Source organism: Amphibalanus amphitrite, unplaced genomic scaffold (assembly GCF_019059575.1).
Source record: "Amphibalanus amphitrite isolate SeventyFive unplaced genomic scaffold, NRLGWU_Aamphi_draft 001427F_arrow, whole genome shotgun sequence".
In the NCBI taxonomy this organism is placed as follows: Eukaryota; Metazoa; Arthropoda; class Thecostraca; order Balanomorpha; family Balanidae; genus Amphibalanus; species Amphibalanus amphitrite.
Window position 1 is genome coordinate 53,074 of NW_024882920.1, and position 25,352 is coordinate 78,425.

At 48.3% G+C, this 25,352-nt stretch overlaps 2 protein-coding genes across 4 annotated transcripts; one reads left to right on the top strand and one right to left on the bottom strand.

Moving 5' to 3' along the window:
* Positions 1-149: 149 nt before the first annotated feature.
* Positions 150-23,475, bottom strand: LOC122372983 (forkhead box protein K1-like). Of its 3 annotated transcripts, XM_043350694.1 has the most exons (9): positions 22,233-23,475; positions 21,677-21,811; positions 20,558-20,726; positions 20,034-20,183; positions 14,043-14,227; positions 13,428-13,636; positions 12,394-12,477; positions 11,111-11,201; positions 150-1,092 (listed from the first exon to the last, which is right to left on the bottom strand). In XM_043350694.1, exons 1-9 carry the CDS (start codon positions 22,562-22,564, stop codon positions 999-1,001), a joined length of 1,449 nt encoding a protein of 482 aa, XP_043206629.1. In that variant the 5' UTR covers positions 22,565-23,475; the 3' UTR covers positions 150-998. The 3 variants fall into 3 exon arrangements, with proteins under 3 accessions (XP_043206629.1, XP_043206631.1, XP_043206630.1); XM_043350696.1 differs by lacking the exon at positions 12,394-12,477 and having other exon boundaries at positions 22,233-22,637; XM_043350695.1 differs by lacking the exon at positions 11,111-11,201 and having other exon boundaries at positions 22,233-22,626.
* On the top strand, positions 5,422-8,776 carry LOC122372981. Its single transcript, XM_043350693.1, has 2 exons — positions 5,422-5,642; positions 5,677-8,776. Exons 1-2 carry the CDS (start codon positions 5,425-5,427, stop codon positions 7,925-7,927), a joined length of 2,469 nt encoding a protein of 822 aa, XP_043206628.1. The 5' UTR covers positions 5,422-5,424; the 3' UTR covers positions 7,928-8,776.
* Positions 23,476-25,352: the final 1,877 nt, after the last annotated feature.

The window sequence follows — 25,352 nt, forward strand, 5'->3', positions numbered from 1 at the left end:
TCCATAACATTTAAGTCATTCCCGATGAGCAACATGTCTCCGGAAGTCACCATAACCCGTTTCAAAGTCCCATCTTTATAAAATGCAAAGCAGAATTTAATAGCAAACTCTACACAGTCCATGAAAAAAAATGCCAAAGCACACGGAAATGTTTGTACAAAAGTGTGTATTGCGAGGTTTTCTCCAGTCTATTCGCTGAGTCAGTTCGCGTTAACTGGGAAACTTACGCCACGCGGCTAGACGAAGAACTGCTAGTTCTGGTCTAACGTAGCGCCGCAGATGGCGGTCGGGTAGCCCCCTGAGATCCAACTCTCCGGGCCAACTTTCACACAAACCTTGATGTACAAAATAAATACAGCCACTCACTTCCAACCCTTGTCTTTCCTGTCTTCACAGTCTTTGGAAGAAAGCCCGTAGGACCGTGAGACGGTTAGAGCCTCTGTACATCAGCACCTCGTAAGACAGCACGCATTCTAAACGGCCTGTGGTCTGAGTATTCTAACTTACGTGCGTGCAAATGAACGATTCATAGCACAAGTTCAAAACAAGTGCAGTCGGTAGGTGTAAACAGCACACAGTATGAGAGCAACAAAAGGTGAAACGAATGAATGACATCAGCGTAAATAGAGAACACAAAGCAGGCGTGTAAGAAAGTCACATGCACGATGTCTTTTCTTTGATCGTTGCAAACTAGACCCACGGGCGCTTCCCGCTCGAACGTTCATCTATGAGAAAGACGTTAGGAACTAAAAGAGCGGTCAGATAACGCCATACAGCTCTTGGCCCTTCCTTTCTGCTCCAATTAAGATCGGTGTCTGAGTTCTTCTGCGACAGAATCAGTGAAGCAGTTAGCTACATTATCAGTGGCAAAGTCAGTAACGTAGCGAATGGCACAGTCATTGACGCAGTATGACCGATGCACTTTAGAGAGTCGCCAAGCACTGTTAGTGGACCTTTCCAGCCCTCTGCCAGCACTGAGTCTAGCAGTGCTAGCAGTGCTAGCACCGCTCCGCTGTCTGTGCCCTCTGGGGGACACCATTGTCCCCTGAGGGACCCCTGGTCAGGGTGTCGGGCTCCGAGTGTTCCGGTACGCTGTGAAACAGAGGGAGGGTTATAGTTAGAAAGCGAACGCTGAAACGGCCGTTAGATGGTAAGCACACCGGGTACAGAACATTAATTGAATCACATCACACTGCTACCTGATGGATAAAGTTAATGAGCCAACTTTTGTGCTTGAACTAGCAAGTAAGAGCACAAAATGAGAAACAGCATCGACATCAGCAAGAAGTTGACGAAAATGAGTGTCCAATCTTAACTGCTATAGTCTGGCAAAACTAAGAAAGAACGAATTAAAGCGCAACAGTTATTGACGAACAGCTCTCGCGAGATTAAACGGTAGGTTTTGCACTTTTATATTTCCGGTTATATCTCAGAAACTAATCGATCTACGACGAAGCCATTTTACATGCTCATGGCCGGCTTGTGAACCGACAAGTCGATCGCATCTTCAACACTTAAAAGCTTAAGGCGACGAAGATATAGCCTACAGTATATTAAATTTTATAGGTGCAAAACCTACCGCTAAAACCCGCGAGACATGTACGTGTCTGTGTACATAACTTTCTATACGTCCGAGAACACTTCTATGAAAACTTAAAGCACGGATAGGCAAGGTACAAAGCACATCTCCTGATTGTATAGGTATTTGACAGTTTTAGTAGTATCGAGTTTGCGGTCTGATTCTCATCAATAAAAAACACGTGTGGTATGAAATTAAAAAAGTTCTGCTGACGCTCAACAACCTGGCTTTACCAGTCGTTTATAAATGATCTGGTATTTTGCCGTCCTGCAGCCGTTTGGAATGTCAACAAATCGAGAGCAGGCCGCTCCCAGAGCCACCCTTCTGCATGCCAGGGCCGAACGTTAAACAACACATACCGGGGGGCCAAAGAGAGGTGTTCTCCGACCGGGTCCAGCCGGCGGTCAACAGTTAGCTCCCCGGTTCGGAGGCGAGCGGTGCACCCCGGCCCGTCTACTGCCGGACTATCCAGAGTAGCATGGCCGTCCGACCCCTCGGCAGCTCCGTCTGCCTGCTGGCGCTGCTCTGCGCCGTCCTCCCGTGCGCGCTAGCCGACGTCGCCGGTGCTGGCACCAACGACGCGCTGGATGATCTGCTGGCGCTCGTCAACCGTGCGGTGAGAGAGGCTGTGGACCCCATCTCCGCCGAGCTCCGCAGCCAGCGCGAGCTGCTGAGCGACATCTTGGGCAGGCTGAGCAGCCAGGACGCCCGCACTGACCAGCTGAGCTTGCGCCTGGACCAGCTCAACGTAAGGCTGGACACCGGTAACTCGCAGTCTCTCTCTCAGCTGGACTCTTTGCGGACTGCCATTAGTGCTCGGCTTGATACTATTGAAGCTGCATTCGATTCGCAATTTAAATCCACTAATGCTCGGCTTGATTCCATCCAGGAGGCCTTAGAGTCTCAACCTCAGCCCGTCACTGCCCGGCTTGATTCCATGCAAGATGCTCTGGAGTCTCAAAGTCTGTCTGTCAATGCCCGGCTCGATTTTACTCAGAAGACATTGGAATCTCAGCTTCAGCCAGTCACGTCTCAACTCGACTCCATGCAGGCGGAGCTCGGCTCTCAGTATACTGCATCCAACAGCAGTCTCAGACATCTGCAGTCTGAGCTCGACACTGCGCTGGACTCTGTTACCACCGGGCTGGACTCGTTTAGCACACGACTGGAAGAGCTGGCAGAGATACAGCAGAACGCGACCACCGGGCCACGCGACTGCAGCGAACTGCCAAGCGGCTCCCCCAGCGGGGTCTACACTCTTCATCCCGAGTGGGGCCACTGGGACCCGGTGGATGCATTCTGTGACATGGAGACGGGCGGTGGTGGTTGGACCGTGTTTCAGCGACGCGAAGACATTCTGCCAAGGGAGGACTTCTACCGCAACTGGGCCGAGTATAAGGACGGCTTCGGAGACCTCACAGGAGAATTCTGGTGGGGGCTAGAGAAGCTGTGGCTGCTCACTGGGAAGTCGGACAGGAGATACGAGCTGCGCGTCGATCTGGGGGATTTTGACGGAGAGAAGAGATACGCCAGGTATGAGAACTTTAGAATTTCGTCAGAGTTTGACGGATATCGTATAACTGGTGGGAAATACACAGGAAACTCTGGAGACAGCATGAAATATCACTTCGGACAGAAGTTCTCCACCAAGGACAAGGACCAGGACAGTGACTCTGGTAGGCACTGCGCACAAATCCGCGAGAGTGGCTGGTGGTTTAACGCCTGCTATGATGCAAACTTGAATGGAGTGTATCTGTCAGGAAAGACTAACGATAGCAATTTTAGAGGAGTAGTATGGTATACGTGGCGAGGTGACCAATACTCCCTTAAAAGTACTGAAATGAAAATCCGTCCATATGCTGCCAGGGTCGGGAAATTTTGGGAACGTTTTTTCCTTTCCTTCGGGAACACATCCATGCTTCATCAATAATCAATCATTGACTTTCTTTCAATATTTGAGTTCTCGACTACATAGTACGATATTACTTTATCACGAAGATGATTTGGATTTCTGGGTGTCGCGGAGGACCGCTTGATTACATAGCAGGTTCAGCGCGAGCTCCAAATAAATTTGAGCTGGGCCCTGTTCATGAAGTCTGCGGCCGCTGCGGCCGGCCGCAGGCTCTAAGCTCCGCCCATTTTTGAAACGTCATCACTCACTCGGCCGCAGCAGCGTTCCATGAACAGCGTCTGCTGCCGAAATAGTTTCCGACAATTGTTTACAACTGAAGCACACCGGTAGATAATGTGTTTACAAAATTGTCTCCATGACAACACGGCCTGCGCCTATTTGACTTCAGTGCGCCAAGTTCAGTGCAATTAGTTTTCTTGAGGCTCGGCGGTCGCTGGATTGCGGCCGCAGAGATCGCAGCGGCCGCAGCAAGATGACGTCATATATTCGTCATACTACATGAGCCCCGCCCCTTTTTGTGACGTAACAACCCGGCTGGCCGCAGCGACCGCAGCGGCCGCAGCGACCGCCGGGGTTCATGAACAGGGCCCTGGTTTAGAGGAGAAAAAGTGTGAAAGGCTTCTGAAGTGGGGTCAATAAAGTAAAGCAATGTAGAAACAGTATTTGAATATTAAGTCGAATTAAGCAATTAAGACAAAACACAACGCGAGTAAAATATCACAAACATTTGATGCCGCTATGACCCGGATGTTAAGCTATTGATTGTCACATTGCATTGAGCAAAGCTAACGTAATTAAGCTCTTGAAATTTGATTGAGTGAAGAAACGGACAGTTACGATTAGCATTTGCATGAGTTTTAATGTACAGTAAATGATGAAGCTTGGGTGTAATTATAAAGCTGTGTAGGTAAGTGCATTTAGAATATCGGCGAGCAAGAATGGCCGGAAAGAAGAAGAAAGGAACACAGCCCCCTGAAGGTTCAGAACAGATGGCGGAAGACAGCGCGACGGAGCTTTCCCTAAAGAAGAACATGGCGGCAACAGTGAGAGAGTTTCATAAAGCTCAGAGGGAACTCAACTCGCTAGTCGAAAGCGGAGAGTTAACTGTTGGGAGCTCGGCAGAAATATTGGAGTCCCTGGACAACCTGACTGAAAAACTGAATGAAATTGGGGAAGCTCTAAGCACGAAGATGTCTGAACAAACAGAAAGAGAAGAGCTGTGGATAGAGATAGAACAGATGGAGAAGGACGGCAGAGAAGCAATAAGATTCGCCAACAAAATGATCAGAGAGAAATTGGCTTCCGTAAGTTCCCAAGGAAATGAAGAAGCACCAAGAGCGCAGAAGAAAGCAGAGGCTAGAACCGCTCGAATCGACTGGGGCGCGTATGGATTAAAAAATCCCCCGCTGTCGGTCTTCTCCGGGGACAACAGAAAATATGAAGACTGGAAGACCACGTTTGATGCATTTGTCGACGGCGAAGAAATTCCAGAGAAGTTTAAGATGATGCAGCTTCGCAACTGTCTTTCCGGAGAGCCACTCAAGCTGGTGGAAAGATACAGCCCTACCAAAGCCGGATATGACAAGGCTAGGAGTGAATTGGATCGAAGGTATGGAGTGGAGGGTCGGGCCGCCGGATACGGTATCAGCTGGAAGAAATCAGACACCTGAGACCGGTCCGTCAGGGCTCATACAAAGATCTAGAAGATCTAGCCGATCGAGTGCAGAGTCTGGTGACCCACCTTGAAGAATATGGAGGGGCTGGAGATCTCTCGGACGTCTCAGCCTATTATATTCTTGTACAAGAAAAGCTGCCAGCCACCTACCTCAAGAGTTACAAGCGCTGGCTGCAAGTTCAAAAAGAAAAGGACAGCTTCACTCTGTTCGCCGGTTGGCTCTCAGATGAAGCGGTGTGTGAGAGAGATGCCCATGAAATGAGCGGAGCCGGAAGCAGTCACTGGCAGTCAGAAGACCGAAGGAAGGCGAAACCGAGGCACGGAGAGAAACGAGGCGAACACGAATACAAGAAGAGCTTCAATGCAAGAAGTGAACACCGTGCCAAAGAGAATGGACCCATGAAGTGCATGTACTGCGGCGGAGAGCACAAGTTGGAAGTGTGCCCCATGTTTTGCCAGTGGACTGTTGGGAGCAGGTACCACTTCTGCCCAGTGGACTGTTGGGAGCAGGTACCACTTCTGCAAGACGAAGGGTATATGTTTTCGCTGCCTTTCAGGAACTCACAACGGCCGTAACTGTCGCCAGTATCCTGGCTGTTCTGTCGCGGCGTGCGGCGGCAGCCATCATACACTACTGCACGCTGAAGCCAGCGGTTTGACCTGCTCCGAGGCTCCCACCGGAGGCGCAGCCATTCGGGAGACAGAACAGAGGACCGCTAATGCTTCGCAGGTGTTCAAAACAAAACAGGTTCAAGAAGACACGAGCACCGTAGCGTTCCAGACAGTCCCTGTCAGACTGACCAATGGAACAAGATCAGTGGTGGTGAACGCGCTGCTCGACCCCTGCTCGGACGCAAGTTTCGTCACCAGAGCCACTGCTGAAGAGCTGAAACTCAGTGGAACCGAAGAAAGGTTTGAGTTGGGGACGGTGAATGGAAATGAATCGGTGAACATGAAGAAAACCGAAGTGAAGATGAGTTCTCTGGATGAGAAGTTTGGCATTGACTTGAGTGCCTTCGTCATTGATGACCTGTCAAGTGCTTCTACGATCGGTGATTGGAATGGCATTAAGTTGAAGTGGGACCACCTGAAGTCTCTGCCATTTCCAACACCTACGAAAAAGCAAGGCGTTGACATGCTCATCGGACTTGCCAGGAACACCATGGCACTCTTCATTCCGCTGGAGACTGTGAAGGGCGGTGAAGACGATCCAGTGGGTATCAGAACACCGTTGGGATGGACGGCATTCGGAGTTCTCGGAGGTGAGCGCAGCGGAAGCAACAGCAAGACGATGAGGACGAACATGAAGGTGATGAAGTTGGAAGAGTTGAAGAAGCTGAAGTTGGCTCCTTCTGAAGAGGCGCCACCAAAACCAGAGAAGCATAATGAAGAAGAAATCGAAGCAATGAGGGCAATGACCAGTTTGGACCTGATCGGGATCCAAAATGAAGCTGAAGTTCTGTCCCATGAAGACAAGATAGCGACAAAAATGATGGAAACATCTCTGAAGTTTGATGGCGAGCGCTATGAAGTTGCTGTCCCGTGGCGAGACGGAAGGCCAAACCTGCACGGAAACTTTGGATACGCGGTCAAAAGGCTCGAGAGGACCGAGAAGTCGTTGACGAAGGCGGGGAAGGAGCTGCTGACGGACTACGACGCCGTCTTTAAAGACTACCTCTCCAAGGGCTACATGAAGAAGCTTGAAGGTGAAGACAGGATGACTGCTGAAGAGGACGGATGGTTTCTGCCACATTTTCCTGTGATAAGAAGCGACCGAGTCACCACGAAACTGAGAGTGGTCTATGACGCTGCCGCCAGCTTCAGAGGCAGAAGTCTCAACAGCCAGCTCTACACGGGTCCATCAATGTGCAACGACCTCATTGAAGTTTTGCTCGGTTTCCGTCGGCACCCAATCGCCCTCACGGGCGATGTGAAGGAAATGTTCCTGCAGGTGAAACTTCCAGAAGAAGATCAGAAGTATCACAGAGTGTTGTGGAGGAACGGTGATGAAGAACGTGAAGTTGATGTATATGAAGCGAGCAGGTGGTTATTCGGCAACGCAGCAGCACCCTTCGCAGCGCAGTTTGTTGTGAAGCAGAACGCCGAGATTCACGCAGAGAAGTTTCCCTTGGCTGCAAATGTCGTGAATGATTCGTTCTATATGGATGACGCCATCACCTCATTTGAAGATGTCGAAGCAGCAGTGGAAGCTCGGAAACAGCTGACCGATCTCATGGCAGGTGCTGGAATGAAGATAAGGAAGTGGATGAGCAGCCACACAGAAGTCATGGAAACTGTGCCACCTGAGGATCGAGCTGAGAAGTCTTCCGTGAAAATCGAACAAGATTCTTCTCCAAACAAGGCTCTGGGTGTTGTCTGGAACGCAGAACATGATGTGATCAGCGTCAGCTCCGGTCCGAGGACAGATGAAGCTGAAGACAAAGGCACAATCAGAACCAAGAGAAGTTGTCTGAAAGTTCTAGCCTCCGTGTTCGATCCGCTCTGCCTCTGCTCGCTTTTCACGGTCACAGGGAGGCCACTGTTTCAACAGACATGGCAGCTGAATCTGGACTGGGATGATGACCTCCCACCGGAGCTGGAACGGAGATGGAGAAGATGGGAGTCAGAGCTGCGAAGATTGGAGTCAGTGAACGTGCCTCGCTGTCTGCATCCGTTTGAAGAGGTCTGCCGGCAGGAGATACACGTGTTTTCAGACGCGTCAGAGTCTGCATACGCCGCCGCTATATACGTAGTCAGTTAACAGGATGAAGAAAGGTCATCAAGACTGGTCATGTCAAGGGTCAGAGTGGCGCCCAAGTCGACAAAAGTCAGCATACCACGGCTCGAACTCATGGGAGCACTGCTTGGCGCCCGGCTAGTGAAGAAGGTGTGCAAGATGATTAACATTCCGATGACCGGAGTATTCTTCTGGTCAGACTCAGTGAATGTTCTCTGCTGGATCCGCAACGACGTCAGCAGGTTCCAGAGCTTCGTGGCACACCGGGTGTCGGAAATCAGAGACACTACAGAGCCAAGACAGTGGCAGCACGTGCCCGGGACAAGAAACCCAGCCGACCTGCCGACCAGAGGCCAGAGCTTGGATGAGATGGCCCAAAGCAAGATGTGGTGGGAAGGTCCTGACTTCCTGTGTCAGCCACCCGATTATTGGCCAGAGAAGAAAGATTTCTCACAGGAGAAACTCGACAGAAGTGAAGATCGACAGACAAAACAGGTGAAGAACACGCAGATGAAGAATCTGGAAAAGGAGTCACGCCTTGATCCTGCTCGTTTCTCATCTTGGGTGAAGTTGGTGCGAACCACTGCTTACGTGCTAAGGTTCGTGTCAAATCTGAAGACGAGGTCCGGTCGTGACCTACAGCTGACCTCAGACGCCTCATTGGTGCATCCATTGGATCCATCTGAGCTGAAGACGGCGGAGACGTTCTGGGTGAAGCTGGCTCAAAGTGAGTTTGAAGAAGAGAAGCGTCAGCTCGTGGCTCAGGCAGGCCACTCCGCCACAGGAAAGCGGCCAAGGGAGCTAAAGGACAGCAGCATTCGACGGTTATCTCCATTCTTGGATGGCGATGGCATTCTTCGAGTCGGTGGTCGCGTGCGCCGGTCAGATATACCGTTCGAAGCAAGACACCCAGCGCTGTTACCCAAACAGCACGCCGTGACTTGTCTTCATCATCGAGCAGACACACAAAGACGCAGACCACGAGATGGGAGTGGAGCACACCATTTCCGAGCTGAGGCAGCGGTTCTGGATCATCGCCGCAAGAGAAGCTGTCAAACGAACCATACGCACCTGCCCGGAGTGCATCAGAAGACGGCGCCAGCCAGAAGCACAGAAAATGGGCTCGAAGCTACCCAGTCATGCGCAACCAACGCAGTCAGCATTCAGCCACATTTCGGTGGACTTCGCCGGGCCCTTTGAGACTCGTCAGGGCCGCGGGAAAACAAGACAGAAGCGGTACTTGTGCGTGTTCTACTGTCTGCTCACGAAGGCCATTCACTTAGAAGTGGCGTACGGTCTGGATACCGACAGTTTCCTTCGAGCCTTCATGCGATTCATATCAAGAAGAGGCAGACCGAGCCACGTGACGTCTGACAACGCCACCAACTTCGTCGGAGCAAGCAAGGAGATCAAGAAGCTACTGCTTCAGCTTGATGAATATCAAGTCAAAGACAAGACAGCGCACCTCTACATCAAGTGGCACTTCATCCCGCCGGGAGCGCCTCACTTCAACGGTGGATGTGAGGCAACAGTGAAGTGTGTGAAGAGGAGCCTGCGCAAAACGCTGCAGAGTGCAGACCTGACTGATGAAGAGCTACAGACTTCTTTCTGTCGCGCCGAGGCGCTGCTGAACTCTCGGCCAATCACAGCGGTGTCGTCCGATCCAAATGACGGCCCTCCGCTGACCCCGGCGTCGTTCCTGCTGGGTCATAATGAAGTTGACCTGGCACCGACCTCCTGTAACGACAGCAACTACCTGAAGCGAAGGTGGCAGCGGCTGGAACAACTCAACAGGGAATTCTGGCGCCGCTGGATCCGAGAGTACCTGCCGAGTCTGCAAGCCAGACAGAAATGGACCGAGGCGTCACGGAACATCCCAGAAGGCGAAGCAGTTCTGCTCGTCGACCAGACCGTGCCGCGCGGCTCGTGGCCCCTGGGAAGAGTCACCGCCACGTTCCCCGGCCCGGACGGACTGGTGCGGGTCGCTGAGGTCAAAACGTCAAAGGGCGTCTACAGGAGACCAGTGACGGAGATCGTCAGACTGGAGCTGGATCAGTGATGCAACGGACTGATCGAGACATGTGAGGTGTGATAGTGATTCAGAGTGATTGGGAATCACTCAGCGTGGGGGGTGATGTCGCGGAGGACCGCTTGATTACATAGCAGGTTCAGCGCGAGCTCCAAATAAATTTGAGCTGGTTTAGAGGAGAAAAAGTGTGAAAGGCTTCTGAAGTGGGGTCAATAAAGTAAAGCAATGTAGAAACAGTATTTGAATATTAAGTCGAATTAAGCAATTAAGACAAAACACAACGCGAGTAAAATATCACAAACACTGGGTTAATCATGGAGTTTAGACTTTACAGAACAGCATGGATGTCACCTTGGGGGTGTCTATTGGCGACGCACACAGCCACGGATCGTCTTTTTGAGTATTTGTGTGCTACTATAGTTTCAAACGTGCCAATATCATATATTCCATATGCATCGGGAAGACAGTGGTTTCGATGTTTTGTTAAAGGCCCATGAGGATAGGCTATGCAATAACTAACTGATACTGACTAGTGCTTCAAGACGCTCTAGCTCCATTCTCTCTTAAGGCTGAAACAGACTCTTTCCGCGTTCAGGAAATCGCATGCGAGAGCCTATTCAAATACATTGTAATTCTTCTCGCATCAATCGCATCCGGGAGGTGCGTGCGATTGATGCGAGCGTGCTTCCATGTATTTGAATAGGCTCTCGCATGCGATTTCCTGACTGCGGAAAGAGTCTGTTTCAGGCTTTAGGTAATAGGTTTGCCAGACTAGCCGAGGTTTGTGTGTTTTAAGAGGCATTTTTACCCAGGTAAGGTTATAAGAGACATTTTTTTCTTACCAAGGGTCCCAGAAAACCCAGGTCAGGTTTTCCTGGATCTCCATGTGTTCGTCTGCTGCCTGTTTAGAAATACTCGAATCCTTTTGTAGCATGTGTATCGAAAATAGCTAAGCGATTATAACTTGATAATTAATCATCGGTACTAGACCTGACGCTGTTAGACGTAATCTGTCATTTTGAAATGTACTTTCTGTTGTCAAAGGCGTGGCAAAGTATGCCGAAATATACAGGACACTAATATAATTATTGAAACCCAGTTGAAAGCTGAAAAGTTCCTAATTACACACTAGTCTCACTCTCGACACCAGCCGTCCCTTCCTATGATGAAATACTCACACAGGACATTCGTCGGAAGAGATCAGGTCGGCCGGCTCGATGATGACGTCATCCTCTGACACCGGTGACGTCACTAATGAACCCGCGGAGGCTGGCGAACGGATTGAAACAGCTATATCAGAGGTAGCCGGGCCAAAGAAGAATGTAAATGTGGAAAAGAAAATGAATCTAGATTAGCTAGCAATTGACCCACGGACGCAGGCCAAATGATTTGTTTGAAACACAACGCTCATGGGTCACACTGGCTTGATTTATTCGATTTGTTTTGCTTTTTGGGGAATGAGCCTTGGTCATGGGACTTCACACACATGTTTACTCTGTATGATACCCTACCGAAAGTGTGTGAATGTATGATAATCTACCGAATCTTTTACTCACAGGAAACTTTTTTCCTGTAGCACCGGGAATCGTCATACATATTGTATGTAAACGTGAGCCACCCCCCAAGTTTCCTTTCCTGATTTGTCGGTATATCTTGGGCTACTTATCTGTTGTCTTAGTTCCGTGCACTCAAAAAGTGTGTTTAACGTTTCAGTACCGCTATGCATTTATGACGATCACATGCATAGCTTCCATCATAATAGCACCACCATGATCTCATGGCCCACATGCAGTGTAGAACTTGCTAGCCATTAGGTGTGGCGTACTCAACGGTATAATTAAGTGCTACTTCCTTGACCGTTTCGTGTTTTTTATCATTATTGTTTGGAGGTTGATCGATGGTCGAGCGAGCATCACGGATCTTCCTGGAGGTCAGAGAACGTGTCCTCTTCAAACCTTTGGTCACTATAGGCTGAGATATTTCAGAGCGTCCTAATGCGACAGCATTGACATTAAGCACGGACACAATCCCACGCTAGGCGTCGCTCCCATCCCTAACCTACTGTTGTTTAGCGGTAACAGCCAAGCTGGAGCCGCCACCTCCCCCGCCACTGACGGATAACTGTGTGTCACTCTAAGCCCCTGACCTACCGTTGAGGGGTACCAGCCGAGCTCTAGCCACCTACCAACCACTCAGGAATAGCCGAGTGTCCTTCTAAGCCCCTGACCTACCTACCGTTGAGGGGTACCAGCCGAGCTCTAGCCACTGTGGGACAACTGTGTGTCATTCTAAGCCCCTGACCTACCGTTGAGAGGTACCAGCCGAGCTCTAGTAAGCCACTGTGGGACAACTGTGTGTCATTCTAAGCCCCTGACCTACCGTTGTTTAGGGGTACCAGCCGGGCTCTAGCCACCTCCCAAACACTGGAATAGCTGCGTGTCATTCTAAGCCCCTGACCTACCGTTGAGGGGTACCAGCCGAGCTCTAGCCACCTCCCCCGCCACTGTGGTGCCAGGAGCCAGGATCACTGTCGCCGCTACGGTCCCTGAAGGAGAAATACCCAGGGCACCGTCAGATAACAGTGTAGCTGTTAGATGGCCTGTCAGTGTTCTCAGGAATAACTAGGTAATAGCCGTTTTCACGAAGGCCATCTGGTACACATTTGCTGCAGCTTAGGTGCAGATTTGGTCAAATTGGGTTCATTGTTTCTTAAAAGTTGTCCGTTTGGGTTGCACAGTTGCATAGACCACACTTTTCAAATCATCAGAGTTTATTCTCGATTAAAATACTGAAATAAATTCATGACATGAAGATATGCATTGTAAGAGAGTCCGTGCAGATTTGGCCAAATTAGGTGCACTCGCCCGAATATAGCCCGTCGTGAAAACGACTATTATGGTGACAGTGTGAGTGATGATCAGTGATCACCTATCGTTTATATCTTGCGGCGTTAAAAACTAGACACGGATTACATAAAGTTAAATTATATGAAGATACTCTCATATAATTCGTTTCTGTTGCCATCCACCGGCTTTTAACTTTTGACGCCTGTGAGCTCAGAAATTTGTTCACGGGCATCGCAAGCTGCTGAGTGCGGTGTGTGCAGCATGCGTGGGGGTAGGGGATGGGTAGGTCGGTTCTGACGTCACACGGCTGCGTGCGGTGGACGGTCCGCTGTGGCCAGTCCCGACCGGCCACAGCGGTCGCTGTGTGCGGTGACGAGAGGCTGACGTAGGGACGCAGTGGGCGGAGCTTGGAGCCTGTGTATGGTCCTACCGCACACAGGGCCCGTGAACAGCCCTCTGATTATATCGATGCATTTCGAAGTGAACGGAGACAAAAAAAAAGAGAAGGGGCAAGAGGAGTGATAGAAGTGACAGGGCAGGGAGCTGTGGCACACCAGCATTAATTTATCAATGATAGTATTTACGACACTTCTTCGTCTCGCAATTACAGGTCCACTTGACCTACACCTCACTGCCACCCTATACTCACCGTTATGCGGCTGCACTCCCAGCACTCCATTCTTCTGCTCGCCATTCTGCTCAGCCACCCCGGGGGTCGTCCGCCACTGCTGTGTCATCTGCTGGAATTGTACCGGCGCCACCGCGGCGGGAGACGACTCACGGGACTGGAGGTAGGGCGGACTGGCGCCGTCCCCTCCCAGAACCATCGGAGAGTCGGGTGACGCGTCCGAGCCGACGCTGCGGAGAAGAAAAGGAGGTGTGTGAAGACTTAGTTTGTACTAAACTACAAGAGTTTCGACGACTTACAGGTATACGAGTATATATACGAATATGGGTGCGTGTTTAAGTGCCAAAATACTCTCACTAATGAATGCAAACATACGAGTACGTACAAAAATATATGCTCATTTCTCATCACACGAGATCAGAGATCCCCAGAAAAACCACAAAAATTATATAAATTGCTATTTCAAGTTAACGAAAAGAATTTCTTTATAGCATGGATCCACTAAGACCATCCTCTCTTAATTCTCTTCCCATCAAGACGACACAACGACCACACCACCTTAAACACTAAACACCCATCAAAAGTACACCTACCTATTCAGCGACCACTTCTCTCACACCCTTCCCCATCACTGACCCGTTTCCATTCCTCGCTCCAGATCCATTGGCGGCGCCCCGGCCGCGCCTCCGGAAGGCCTGTTCCACCAGAGTGCCTTCCGCTTGCGGCTTCACGCGCCAGAAGCCGCCCTTGCCCTGGTGCTCATGACTACGAGCCACCTTCGTGAAGCTTCGGTTCAGCGATAGGTTGTGGCGAATTGAGTTCTGTCGGCGAAACGGGGACTTTGTGAGCGAAATGATTAAGTTTGAAGGTGGGGGATATAGTGAAGAGAATGCGGTTAGAATAAAGAGTGGTATGGAGCAAAGTAGAAGAAAGGGAGGGGCCAAAATGGTGAGACACTGAGAGGCCAAGTTTAACAGTGAGGGTTATAGAAAGGGGAAAGAATGGAGAAGAAACGAGGGGCAAATGTAGCTAGGCGCATAACGAGTGGGAAAAGACTACCCATAGACGAAGAAACAATATAAGTTAACGGGGAGGTACCATCGGAGATGAAGCGAAGGTGCCTGGGCCAGTACAGCAAAATAACGATACGTAACATGTGATACGTAATAGAGATGCCACAAATTTGCAATTTCATTACCCGCCCCGCCCCGCAGCTACCCCTTGCCCAACCACAACTACCCGCAAGCTGATTTTGGCTGAGCCGAACCCGCAAAAAAACCGCAATTTTAAAAACCTGCTTTTGCAAGAAAAAAATACAGCTGAGTCAATGCTAGAGCTATATAAACCTTACTTGCTTCATTGCTGTGCAGAAAAAGGCAGCCAAACAAATAGTAAGGACTTGAAATTTCTATGCTAAGTCCTCAGGAAGTGCGCACTGGATAGTGGAAAATGAATAATGCATCAATACATTTGAAATTCCTTTCTGAAAAGAGTTCAGTAAAATCTTTCTCTCACCTTACCCTTCAGCATTGGCTGAGGATCAAAATTTCACTCTAGCTCCCTCTCAATATTAGGCTTCTAGAATGATATTGTTATCAAAATGAATGTTGATATAAAAAGGTATGCGATTTCCAGTTAAAAATAAATAGTGACACGTTGAATAATGAGTATCCAGTCGATCTACACATAAAACAAATCATGCAAAATCCCAGCAAAAACCAACTAACCACCAATGAACCACGCGTTTCTGGAAACATGCGTCAGAAGCGTCACCAACAGCTGATTGCAAGGAATGTTACAGCGACTAAATTATTGCAGCCGTAGTTAGTGCGAACTTGTTGCGAAAACACCGTTGTATAATGCATATTCATGTGCCATTCTGATAGTTATTTTACACAACAGCTAAAGTTTTACAATTCAGAGTTAATCACCTGTTAAAAAATAAAGAGACAGTAAATACTAAATTAAATGTAATAATTTTAAAGATGGTCTTGGTAATGCTCTCCGGCTGGTCATCTCTCGGCATACAACAAGTTAAAAGACAAAAGAAATAAATGCGACCAGCTACGTGGTTTTGTAACATGTATAACTGCTATTTTGAGGTATTCAAAAACCAAAACAGAAAAATTGATTATAAAATTATTATTGCGTCATCAATGTTAGCTTTCCTTCGCCTCAGAGACCAAAATTGACGCAGTCAAATGCCAATCCTTGTCAGAATGTCGGAAGTGCGCCATGTTTGTATTGCGTTATGTTTGGGCCGCATGCCAGTCAATATTTTGATTTTTTGTAAGGTAATTGACGTCTGTATACTTAGCGAATTATTGACATTGACGTTCAGCGACAGATTCGCGGACCCCTAGGAATCCGCTGAAAATCCCTATATAGGGGTAACTTGGGGCGTAGAGTCGCGTGGTGCAATCCGTTAAACCCTACACCTAATACTTTTCCCGCTAGAGGGCAGCAAAGTTCCAGCGACAGATTCGCCGGACCCCTAGGATTCCGCTGAAAATCCCCATATAGGGGTAACTTGGGGCGTAGAGTCGCGTGGTGCAATCCGTTAAACCCTACACCTAATACTTTTCCCGCTAGAGGGCAGCAAAGTTCCAGCGACAGATTCGCCGGACCCCTAGGATTCCGCTGAAAATCCCCATATAGGGGTAACTTGGGGCGTAGAGTCGCGTGGTGCAATCCGTTAAACCCTACACCTAATACTTTTCCCGCTAGAGGGCAGCAAAGTTCCAGCGACAGATTCGCCGGACCCCTAGGATTCCGCTGAAAATCCCCATATAGGGGTAACTTGGGGCGTAGAGTCGCGTGGTGCAATCCGTTAAACCCTACACCTAATACTTTTCCCACTAGAGGGCAGCAAAGTTCCAGCGACAGATTCGCCGGACGCCTAGGATTTTCAGCGGAATCCTAGGGGTCCGGCGAATCTGTCGCTGGATTTTTGCTGCCCTCTAACGAGAAAAGTATTAGATGTAGGGTTTAACGGATTGCACCACACGCTCTACGCCCCAAGTTACCCCTATATGGGCATTTTCAGCGGAATCCTAGGGGTCCGGCGAATCTGTCGCTGGAAATTTGCTGCCCTGTAGCGGGAAAAGTATTAGGTGTAGGGTTTAACGGATTGCACCACACGACTCTACGCCCCAAGTTACCCCTATATGGGGATTTTCAACGGAATCCTAGGGGTCCGGCGAATCTATCGCTGGAACTTTGCTGCCCTCTAGGGGGAAAAGTATTAGGTGTAGGGTTTAACGGATTGCACCACGCGACTCTACGCCCCAAGTTACCCCTATATGGGGATTTTTAGCGGAATCCTAGGGGTCCGGCGATTCTGTCACTGGAATTTTCCTGCCCTCTAGCGGGAAAAGTATTAGGTGTAGGGTTTTAACGGATTACACCACGCGACTCTACGCCCCAAGTTACCCCTATAAGGGAATTTTCAGCGGAATCCTAGGGGTCCGGCGAATCTGTCGCTGGAACTTTGCTGCCTTCTAGCGGGAAAAGTATTAGGTGTAGGGTTTAACGGATTGCACCACGCGACTCTACGCCCCAAGTTACCCCTATATGGGGATTTTCAGCGGAATCCTAGGGGTCCGGCGAATCTGTCGCTGGAACTTTGCTGCCCTCTAACGGGAAAAGTATTAGGTGTAGGGTTTAACGGATTGCACCAGGCGACTTGACGCTCCAAGTTACCCCTATATGGGGATTTTCAGCGGAACCCTAGGGGTCCGGCGAATCTGTCGCTGGAACTTTGCTGCCCTCTAGCGGGAAAAGTATTAGGTGTAGGGTTAAACGGATCGCCTCACGCGACTTCACGCCCCAAGTTACCCCTATATGGGGATTTTCAGCGGAATCCTAGGGGTCCGGCGAATCTGTCGCTGGAACTTTGCTGCCCTCTAGCGGGAAAAGTATCAGGTGTAGGGTTGAACGGATTGCACCACGCAACTCAACCCCCCAAGTTACCCCTATATGGGGATTTTCAGCGGAATCCTAGGGGTCCGGCGAATCTGTCGCTGGAACTTTGCTGCCCTCTAACGGGAAAAGTATTAGGTGTAGGGTTTAACGGATTGCACCACGCGACTTTACGCCCCAAGTTACCCCTATATGGGGATTTTCAGCGGAACCCTAGGGGTCCAGCGAATCTGTCGCTGGAACTTTGCTGCCCTCTAGCGGGAAAAGTAGTAGGTGTAGGGTTAAACGGATTGCCCCACGCGACTTCACGCCCCAAGTTACCCCTATATAGGGATTTTCAGCGGAATCCTAGGGGTCCGGCGAATCTGTCGCTGGAACTTTGCTGCCTTCTAGCGGGAAAAGTATTAGGTGTGGGGTTTAACGGATTGCACCAGGCGACTCTACGCCCCAAGTTACCCTAATATGGGGATTTTCAGCGGAATCCTAGGGGTCCGGCGAATCTGTCGCTGGTACTTTGCTGCCCTCTAGCGGGAAAAGTATTAGGTGTAGGGTTTAACAGATTGCACCACGCGACTCTACGCCCCAAGTTACCTCTATATGGGGATTTTCAGCGGAATCCTAGGGGTCCGGCGAATCTTTCGCTGGAACTTTGCTGCCCTCTAGCGGGAAAAGTATTAGGTGTAGGGTTTAACGGATTGCACCACGCGACTCTACATCCCAAGTTACCCCTATATGGGGATTTTCAGCGGAATCCTAGGGGTCCGGTGAATCTGTCGCTGGAACTTTGCTGCCCTCTAGCGGGAAAAGTATTAGGTGTAGGGTTTAACGGATTGCACCACGCGACTCTACGCCCCAAGTTACCCCTATATGGGGATTTTCAGCGGAATCCTAGGGGTCCGGTGAATCTGTCGCTGGAACTTTGCTGCCCTCTAGCGGGAAAAGTATTAGGTGTAGGGTTTAACGGATTGCACCACGCGACTCTACGCCCCAAGATACCCCTTTATGGGGATTTTCAGCGGAATCCTAGGGGTCCGGCGAATCTTTCGCTGGAACTTTGCTGCCCTCTAGCGGGAAAAGTATTAGGTGTAGGGTTTAACGGATTGCACTACGCGACTCTACGCCCCAAGTTACCCCTATATGGGGATTTTCAGCGGAATCCTAGGGGTCCGGCGAATCTGTCGCTGGAACTTTGCTGCCCTCTAGCGGGAAAAGTATTAGGTGTAGGGTTTAACGGATTGCACCACGCGACTCTACGCCCCAAGTTACCCCTATATAGGGATTTTCAGCGGATTCCTAGGGGTCCGCGAATCTGTCGCTGAACGTCAATGTCAATAATTCGCTAAGTATACAGACGTAGGTAATTGGTGTCATTTTCGTAATATAGGGTGGGACAGAACATAGAGTAGGATAGGTAATTAATGAATTTGCATTGCATCAAATTTTGTTAAGCTGATAGCTCTTTTTTATGCCGACCAGACGCAAATAAAGTAACATGTGGCATTTGCTCTGATTTTCAACATCTCATTTAAGTCTGGGTTCTTCCATAATGTATATCTAGTGCACACTGCACATAGACTTCAGTTCAGCTTCCTATAAGTTTGCTTTCAGGTTCTTTTATGTTTTATGGAATGCTTTCATCAGCATTTACTTATGCTTTGTAGTTTGTTGCTTGTACCTACCCTGGTTTGGTCATTGCTAGACTGTGGATGCTATTGCTGGTTGTTTTCAGTTTTGCATTTGAAATGTGCTACCTTGATATATTTTTATATTTGGTTCTGTTTTAAAAGTTGTTTTGATGAATATTGTATTGTTAACCTGAGCAAATGCACTTGACATTGTGTTTTGCATCTAAAAAATAAATTTATAGGTTCTTAAAGGAAAAGGGCCACCTTCGTGAAATATGAAGATATCGTTGTTTTTCATTTTGACATTATTATTTTTCATTTTCTTTTTAAAACTGGTGCCAGAAGTGCACAATTCGCGAAAAAGTATTTAAAACTATTTAACATATTGGTACTATGTTGATACTCTCTACGGCACCTACTGTATGATGGCATAGCGATGACGTCACACTCAAGCCAATCAGCGTTCAGAAGACAGACTCGTCGGATTGTGTTAGATAAGCTGATTGGTTAAAGCTGAGCTGGTTGGAGCTGATTGGTAAAAAACCAAAGCCTCGCCGCGGGTGGCTGTATTGTCGGATAAGAACGCATTCCTGGGATAAGGACGCATTCCTGGCGTATTTTCTTTTAAAATTGCCGATAACTACGAATGGAGGCCGAAATCGGCCGTAAGGAGGTAGACAGACAGGTTTTCGGACACGGGCTACAAGATGGCTATCTCAGTTTCAATCCCCATGTTAAAGGTGGCCCTTTTCCTTTAAGTCTGACCGCCAAATACCCGCCACACGACAAGTTTTGCTTCTCGAGCCCGCCAAAAACCCTGCGGGTTTTGAAAACCCGCAGAAAGCGGGTTCGCGGGTTCAAAAGTGGCATCTCTAATACATAACGCTAATGCGAATGGACATTTAAACAATAATATACTTAATATTACAAGTATGAAGTTACCACACAAAAATTATGTGCATTGTACATGATGACGTGATGTGTGTAATGCTCAAAATAAAGTCACAGATAAAAGCGCTCCACGACTATAAATTTCAGCCAAAATACACGCCGCACAAATGACTGAGATCCCGTTCCTCACCTGCCATCCCTTGTCGGCGGTGCGGTAGTAGGGGTAGTGGCGCGTTATGTAGCTGTAGATACCGCTCAGTGTCAGCTGGCCGTCCTTAGAAGTCGATAGGGCCTGTACGATCAGCTGGGCGTACGAGTAGGGCGGCTTGGAGCGACGGTCCTGGCAGGCGGGGTGAAAAAGGTCGGCTTGTATGTACCTATATGAATACATAAACGAGTATAACAGGAAATTGCGTCTAGGATGAGCTCTACCCGAACTTCGATATGGTCAAAGTATTTGTAACAAAACTATTTCAAAGTAGTAAAAATGCATTCAATTGTTTGACGAAAGCGGGAAATTGTATGAATAATGTAGGGGCTGCTGCCTAGCACACCTATGTATAACCAAAACCAAGATTTCTTGGCTGACCCAATAATTACTCTGTTCACCCACTCTTCCTTCAATTACCCAGTTAGTTATTACCCAATTCTACTACCCAGTTATTACCCACTCTTCTCACGGTCATCTGACCATGAGCTCGCCGCTCCACTGACCTGAGGTCGGTGCTCGCCGGCCGCGTCACCGCGCCGCTCCTGCGCCGCGCCCCTCGAGTCGCTGCTGTAACTGTGATGCAGTAGCGGGGTGGTTGGTTCGCCACTGCTCTCCTCGAGAATAATGACGTCTCCCAGCTGTGAGGGGCTCACAGCGCGGCTACTGGATGTGCTGAAAGATAGAGTGGAGATTGAGGAAGATAGCATATAGTGGTTCACTTTCTCATGGCCAGCTGGATTTGGATAAGGCTGTAACTTCGAGGCTAGGAGAGAGCACACAAGGGTTGTTATTCACGCCAGCTAGTAACTGTCGAGAAAAGGCCGCAGTAGGCTCAGGAGAGTCATGTCGCCATCTACCTGCAATGCTCTGCTCCAGGCTCAAAATTTCCTCAGTGAGTTTGATACAGGGCGCAGGCTGTGTGATGGGTTGATAGGCAGTAGGCCTGTGGTGTTACCAGGGCTAAGAGTCTACGGATTCCGACTCCGGCTCCGACTCCTACTTCAAAAATTGACTCTGACCCGACTCCAGACATTGCTCTTCAAGTCCAGTTAATGAAATTTAGTGCATCTCGGAGATATTTTTATCTTGCCTTAAGCGACTTTTTCCGCGTTCCGAGGCCTTACATTTTCAAAAAGTAATCTTTAAGTGGCATGGAGAAATAAAAACCGGTTTTGACGCAACAATCGTCGGTAACTTTTTTCAATGAAAAAAAAAATGAAAATGCTTGTCCAAAACAGGGGCATATCCTTAGCTTCAACATAATCTGATTTTGAAAGGTCAGAGAGTGAAATGTCGTCAAGCAAACAGGTGTAGGGCATGACTGAGCCATGCAATGTTACCTCTGACTTTGGAGTCGGAGTCTGTGAGATTTTGGTGACTCCAGCTTCAACGACTACAGGCAAAGCTTCCACTGCGATCGACTCAGAATCCAAGTCTGCAGCATGGGTGCTACATGACAGTACACAATGCAACAGGCTCTGCTTCACGAGATCCAAGCCTGAAGCCACCCATTTAACAATTCCTGCTAAACCAATGAAAAATAACACAAAATGACATTAGCAACAACACATGCTGACACCTAAATCAACTAACAGCATTTATCACATTTTGCATCTCCTTACCTAACAATATCAGTTGGAGAGGTTGCGGGACCTGTCGCAATGGCCTGCTGAAAAGATGGGTCTGTGTCCACTGAGATGTTGACTTGAGATACAAACACCATGAACATCCCAGTGCTCGGGAAACCGATCATGCATCTGTGAAAATAGTACCACTTTGTCAAAGTGGAACTGAGAGCAATTCTTGCTAAGTTCACATAGAAGTTCAAAGTAAGCTCATAGATGCGCGATAAGTAAATATATAAGCAGTAAATCTGCATCACCACCTTATTATTGTACCTAATTAACCAGCGCTGTGCTGGTGACCTAAGTTTTCTGTGGTGCGCTGGGAAGGGAGAGCATTTCACACACACCCTCCCATCTTACATCGTCCATCACAGGTAGCTAGTAGCTACCAAGTCTATCATTCACCATATAGGTGCATAATATCTGACAATAACATTAGTTGTGTTCCCAAGCCAATCTTAACTTTGAAAATTCACAAACTATATTCCAAAGACATGGAAGCAAGTGCATTCTGATTCTTGTCTGGAATGGCTTTGCAACAGGCAAATCTCACCTTGATGGGATAATTTGAAGTCCGTCACTAGGCCGCTGAAAGTCGTCATCAACAAATACACCATTCTTGCTATGACACTTCATGAAGAAATCGGGTTCCTTAAAAATTATTTCGAGGTGAACACGCGAAATAAAGCTGGAATCGCCCAGATCAACGTCTACATCTCCTTTAGAGCTATGCCGGCCAAGAGTGATACGTTTCTGGCGCATTAAATATTCTTTGTCGTTCCACTCAATTTTAGCTAAAACTGGTCCTTCCTGTGGCTGACTCATGTCTGTCACCTGCACAGCAGTTGTAGCTGAAGGCTTTGATAAAAGCTTCGATAAAAGCATAACAATGCTGCCTCAACGAACGGCTCTACCCCGCTCTCCACAGCACACAGACGCCGCCGAGATGCACGTGTGTTCAAGGCCGCGTGTGTTCGATTAGATTGCGAGGATAAATTAAAAAAAGAAGCATGTATTACGTATAAATACAAGTTTTATAATTATGTTCATACAAAAAGGATTTCATTTCTTATAATAGAAATTGAACCTTTCTCTAAAAATAATTTTATTCAAAGATTTACGCCATAATGATCGTAACAAGCTCTACAAACGAGAATTTTTTATTATGACGTCATTAACCCAACGTAAATTTGTGTTTGTTTACATATTTCATCCAGCCTTCCATCGATTACAATCAACAAACGGGAAACGATTGCCAAGGCCAAATAAACAAACAAACAAACAACTTCTTGTGCGTTGATTGCGCAGAAGTATGGGAAAATGGAATATATTGGACGACAGTCGACATGTCTTTTGCGTTTTGTTTGATGTCCTGCTACAAATTCCAAATTCCAACAATGCTCGATCAGAGAGCACAGCCACGTGTAAGCTGTAGGCATACCGGCTAGGCAGTAGGCACCAAGTAAAGACAGTTTTGATCTGCGGTGAGGTCCGATAGGATGGGAATGACCCTTGAGGTACTCACGCTCAGTCAGAACTCAGAGTGAGTAGGGTGGGTCTGCAGACTACATAGATTGACTATTGAGTATTGAGATAGACCTCCGAAATCCATTTTATCCAATAGCCAAGGGCTCTGTCACGACCCGATGGTTGGGGGGGGGGGGGGGGCGGCGGGGGAGACGAAGACCGCTTGAAGTCGATTCTTTCCATGCAGCGCCCATAGGTATAATAATACCCTTTATTTCGTTCCATCCTTGAAACATATGTGAGCACACATGGAACACACACCACACCACAACAGTCCCATCAAGGCCCTATATACCAGGTAGGGTCGTCCGGCGATTCTACCTTTTCGTGACGTCAGCTCGTGACGTCATTTGGAGTCAAGTCTCGAAGCCCCGTTCAATCCCCATGTAAATGAGCGATTTTCGAAGCACTGTAGAATGAAGTCTGCACAAGATATATCAAACCTAAGTATCTTATCTGAAAGAGCAGACAATTTTCTGCAAGTTATCTATTACGTGTTTTTCGCTAAATCTTTTGCTTTTTTCACAAAAGCGTAGGGGAGAGCGGGGTGAGTTGTATCATGTCCAAGTTGTATCAGGGCGAATTGTGCCAAACTTATCCAATAGATAGCGCTCGTGACACGACCAGCCGACGAGGTTTTCCGGGCGCCACCTTTCCCTGTTCTGTCGTGTGGCTGGGTGGACGCGTCTCGAGGTGAGAGCCGATTTTATGTTTTTTTAATGTCATTCTAAAAAAAATAAGTTGCAGGAAAATGTGTGTTTTGGGCATTTAGATGTGCACGAATTTGAAAGATCTCCGTAGGGGTGGTGAGGGTAGGTTCTAAGGCTGCGTGAGTGAAAATGGATTTCTCCAGCTGTCCGCTGTTTTTGAGCACGAGGAAGTTTTTTTCCAAGATGGCGGCGAGGTACATGTTGTATCAGAGCCGGGTGGGGTATGTTGTAACATGTATGTATGTATGTATGTATGTATGTATGGGTATGTTGCTTTTGATCGCGAAAGCTAAGCCCTGGCTCGCGTTTGTAGGTAGCTAGTCAATACTAGTTCCATTTCGGCACAATGTGTTGGCTGCTTTGCTCTTAACGGGTCACTTTTGCGTCTAGTCTGTTGATGTTTCGTTCGTTTCGATGTTTCGTTTGGATTGACCTAAGTTTGGTCTAATAAAAGTGAAGCCTTTGAGCATATACATTGTATTAACCCCATTTAATGTTGTTGTTATGTTCAAAACCAGTAGCAAGCACACTCCCTGAAACGTGAAATAGTGATACAAATTACACCACCATGTGATACAACTCACCCAAGCCATGGGGCAAGTTGTATCAAAAACATTGTTCTATTCGGCAGACCGTAGAAGAAAAACTAGTAGAGGTAGCGGAAAAGTTACTTTGCACAAAAAAGTAGAAGAATCAAGGAAGGAGATAGTATGGAAATAATGAGTTTATCACGGATAGTTACGAGGTTATGGGTCTCGGAGTAAAAACTGATACAACCCACCCCACTCTCCCCTAAAATGTCCCCCCATGTCTCCGCAGCCTCCCTGCCGCCGGCCGCCGCGCGGTCGCGGTAGTGTAGTGGTTAGCGTGCCCGCGCAGTATTCCAAGGGTCCCGAGTTCGAATCTATGCGGTGCGGAACTTTAATTGCAATTCCAAGCTGAATATACGCACATCCATAATAAATCATTATTCGTATAGCTAAACTGTCACCAAGCTATCCATATAAATTGACTTCACCCAAAATATCGGCAAGATTCTATTAAAATATAAATTCAAATATGGCGGCTTGGACTGCCGCGTGCGTTAGGCTCCGCCCATAGCTCCGCCCACATGCGTGACGTCATTCGTGTTAGTGGACACGCAGAGAGATAGGGGACGACATGGGCCTGAGTCCCATACTTGGGACGTCAGCGCTCAACAATGCGCTTTAACCCGCGCCCCGTAGGGCTACCGGCGGACCCTACCACCCGTAGGGGGGGGGGGGGCCGTTTCGGCCCCCCCCCTAAGATCTCGGAAAGTTACCGGCCGATTTTCAAAATTCAAACGGCGTTCGATAGCCCCACCCGGGAACTACCTTGTGACCAAATTTCATTGACCTAGGTCAAACCGATGACGTCACAGGTCAGGTCAAAGGTCAGATTTTCACCGTTCACAG

Excerpts from the sequence above, each read along its gene's own strand:
- LOC122372981 (XM_043350693.1), top strand. The coding sequence starts at position 5,425 with ATGAGCGGAGCCGGAAGCAGTCACTGGCAGTCAGAAGACCGAAGGAAG. Across the intron at positions 5,643-5,676 it reads CAGTGGACTGTTGGGAGCAG|GTACCACTTCTGCAAGACGA; the intron begins GTACCACTTCTG and ends TGTTGGGAGCAG.
- LOC122372983 (XM_043350694.1), bottom strand. The coding sequence starts at position 22,564 with ATGCTTTTATCGAAGCTTTTATCAAAGCCTTCAGCTACAACTGCTGTG. Across the intron at positions 20,184-20,557 it reads CCGGCGAGCACCGACCTCAG|GACCGTCGCTCCAAGCCGCC; the intron begins GTCAGTGGAGCG and ends CCCGCCTGCCAG. Across the intron at positions 14,228-20,033 it reads CCGCCGACAAGGGATGGCAG|AACTCAATTCGCCACAACCT; the intron begins GTGAGGAACGGG and ends TTTCGCCGACAG.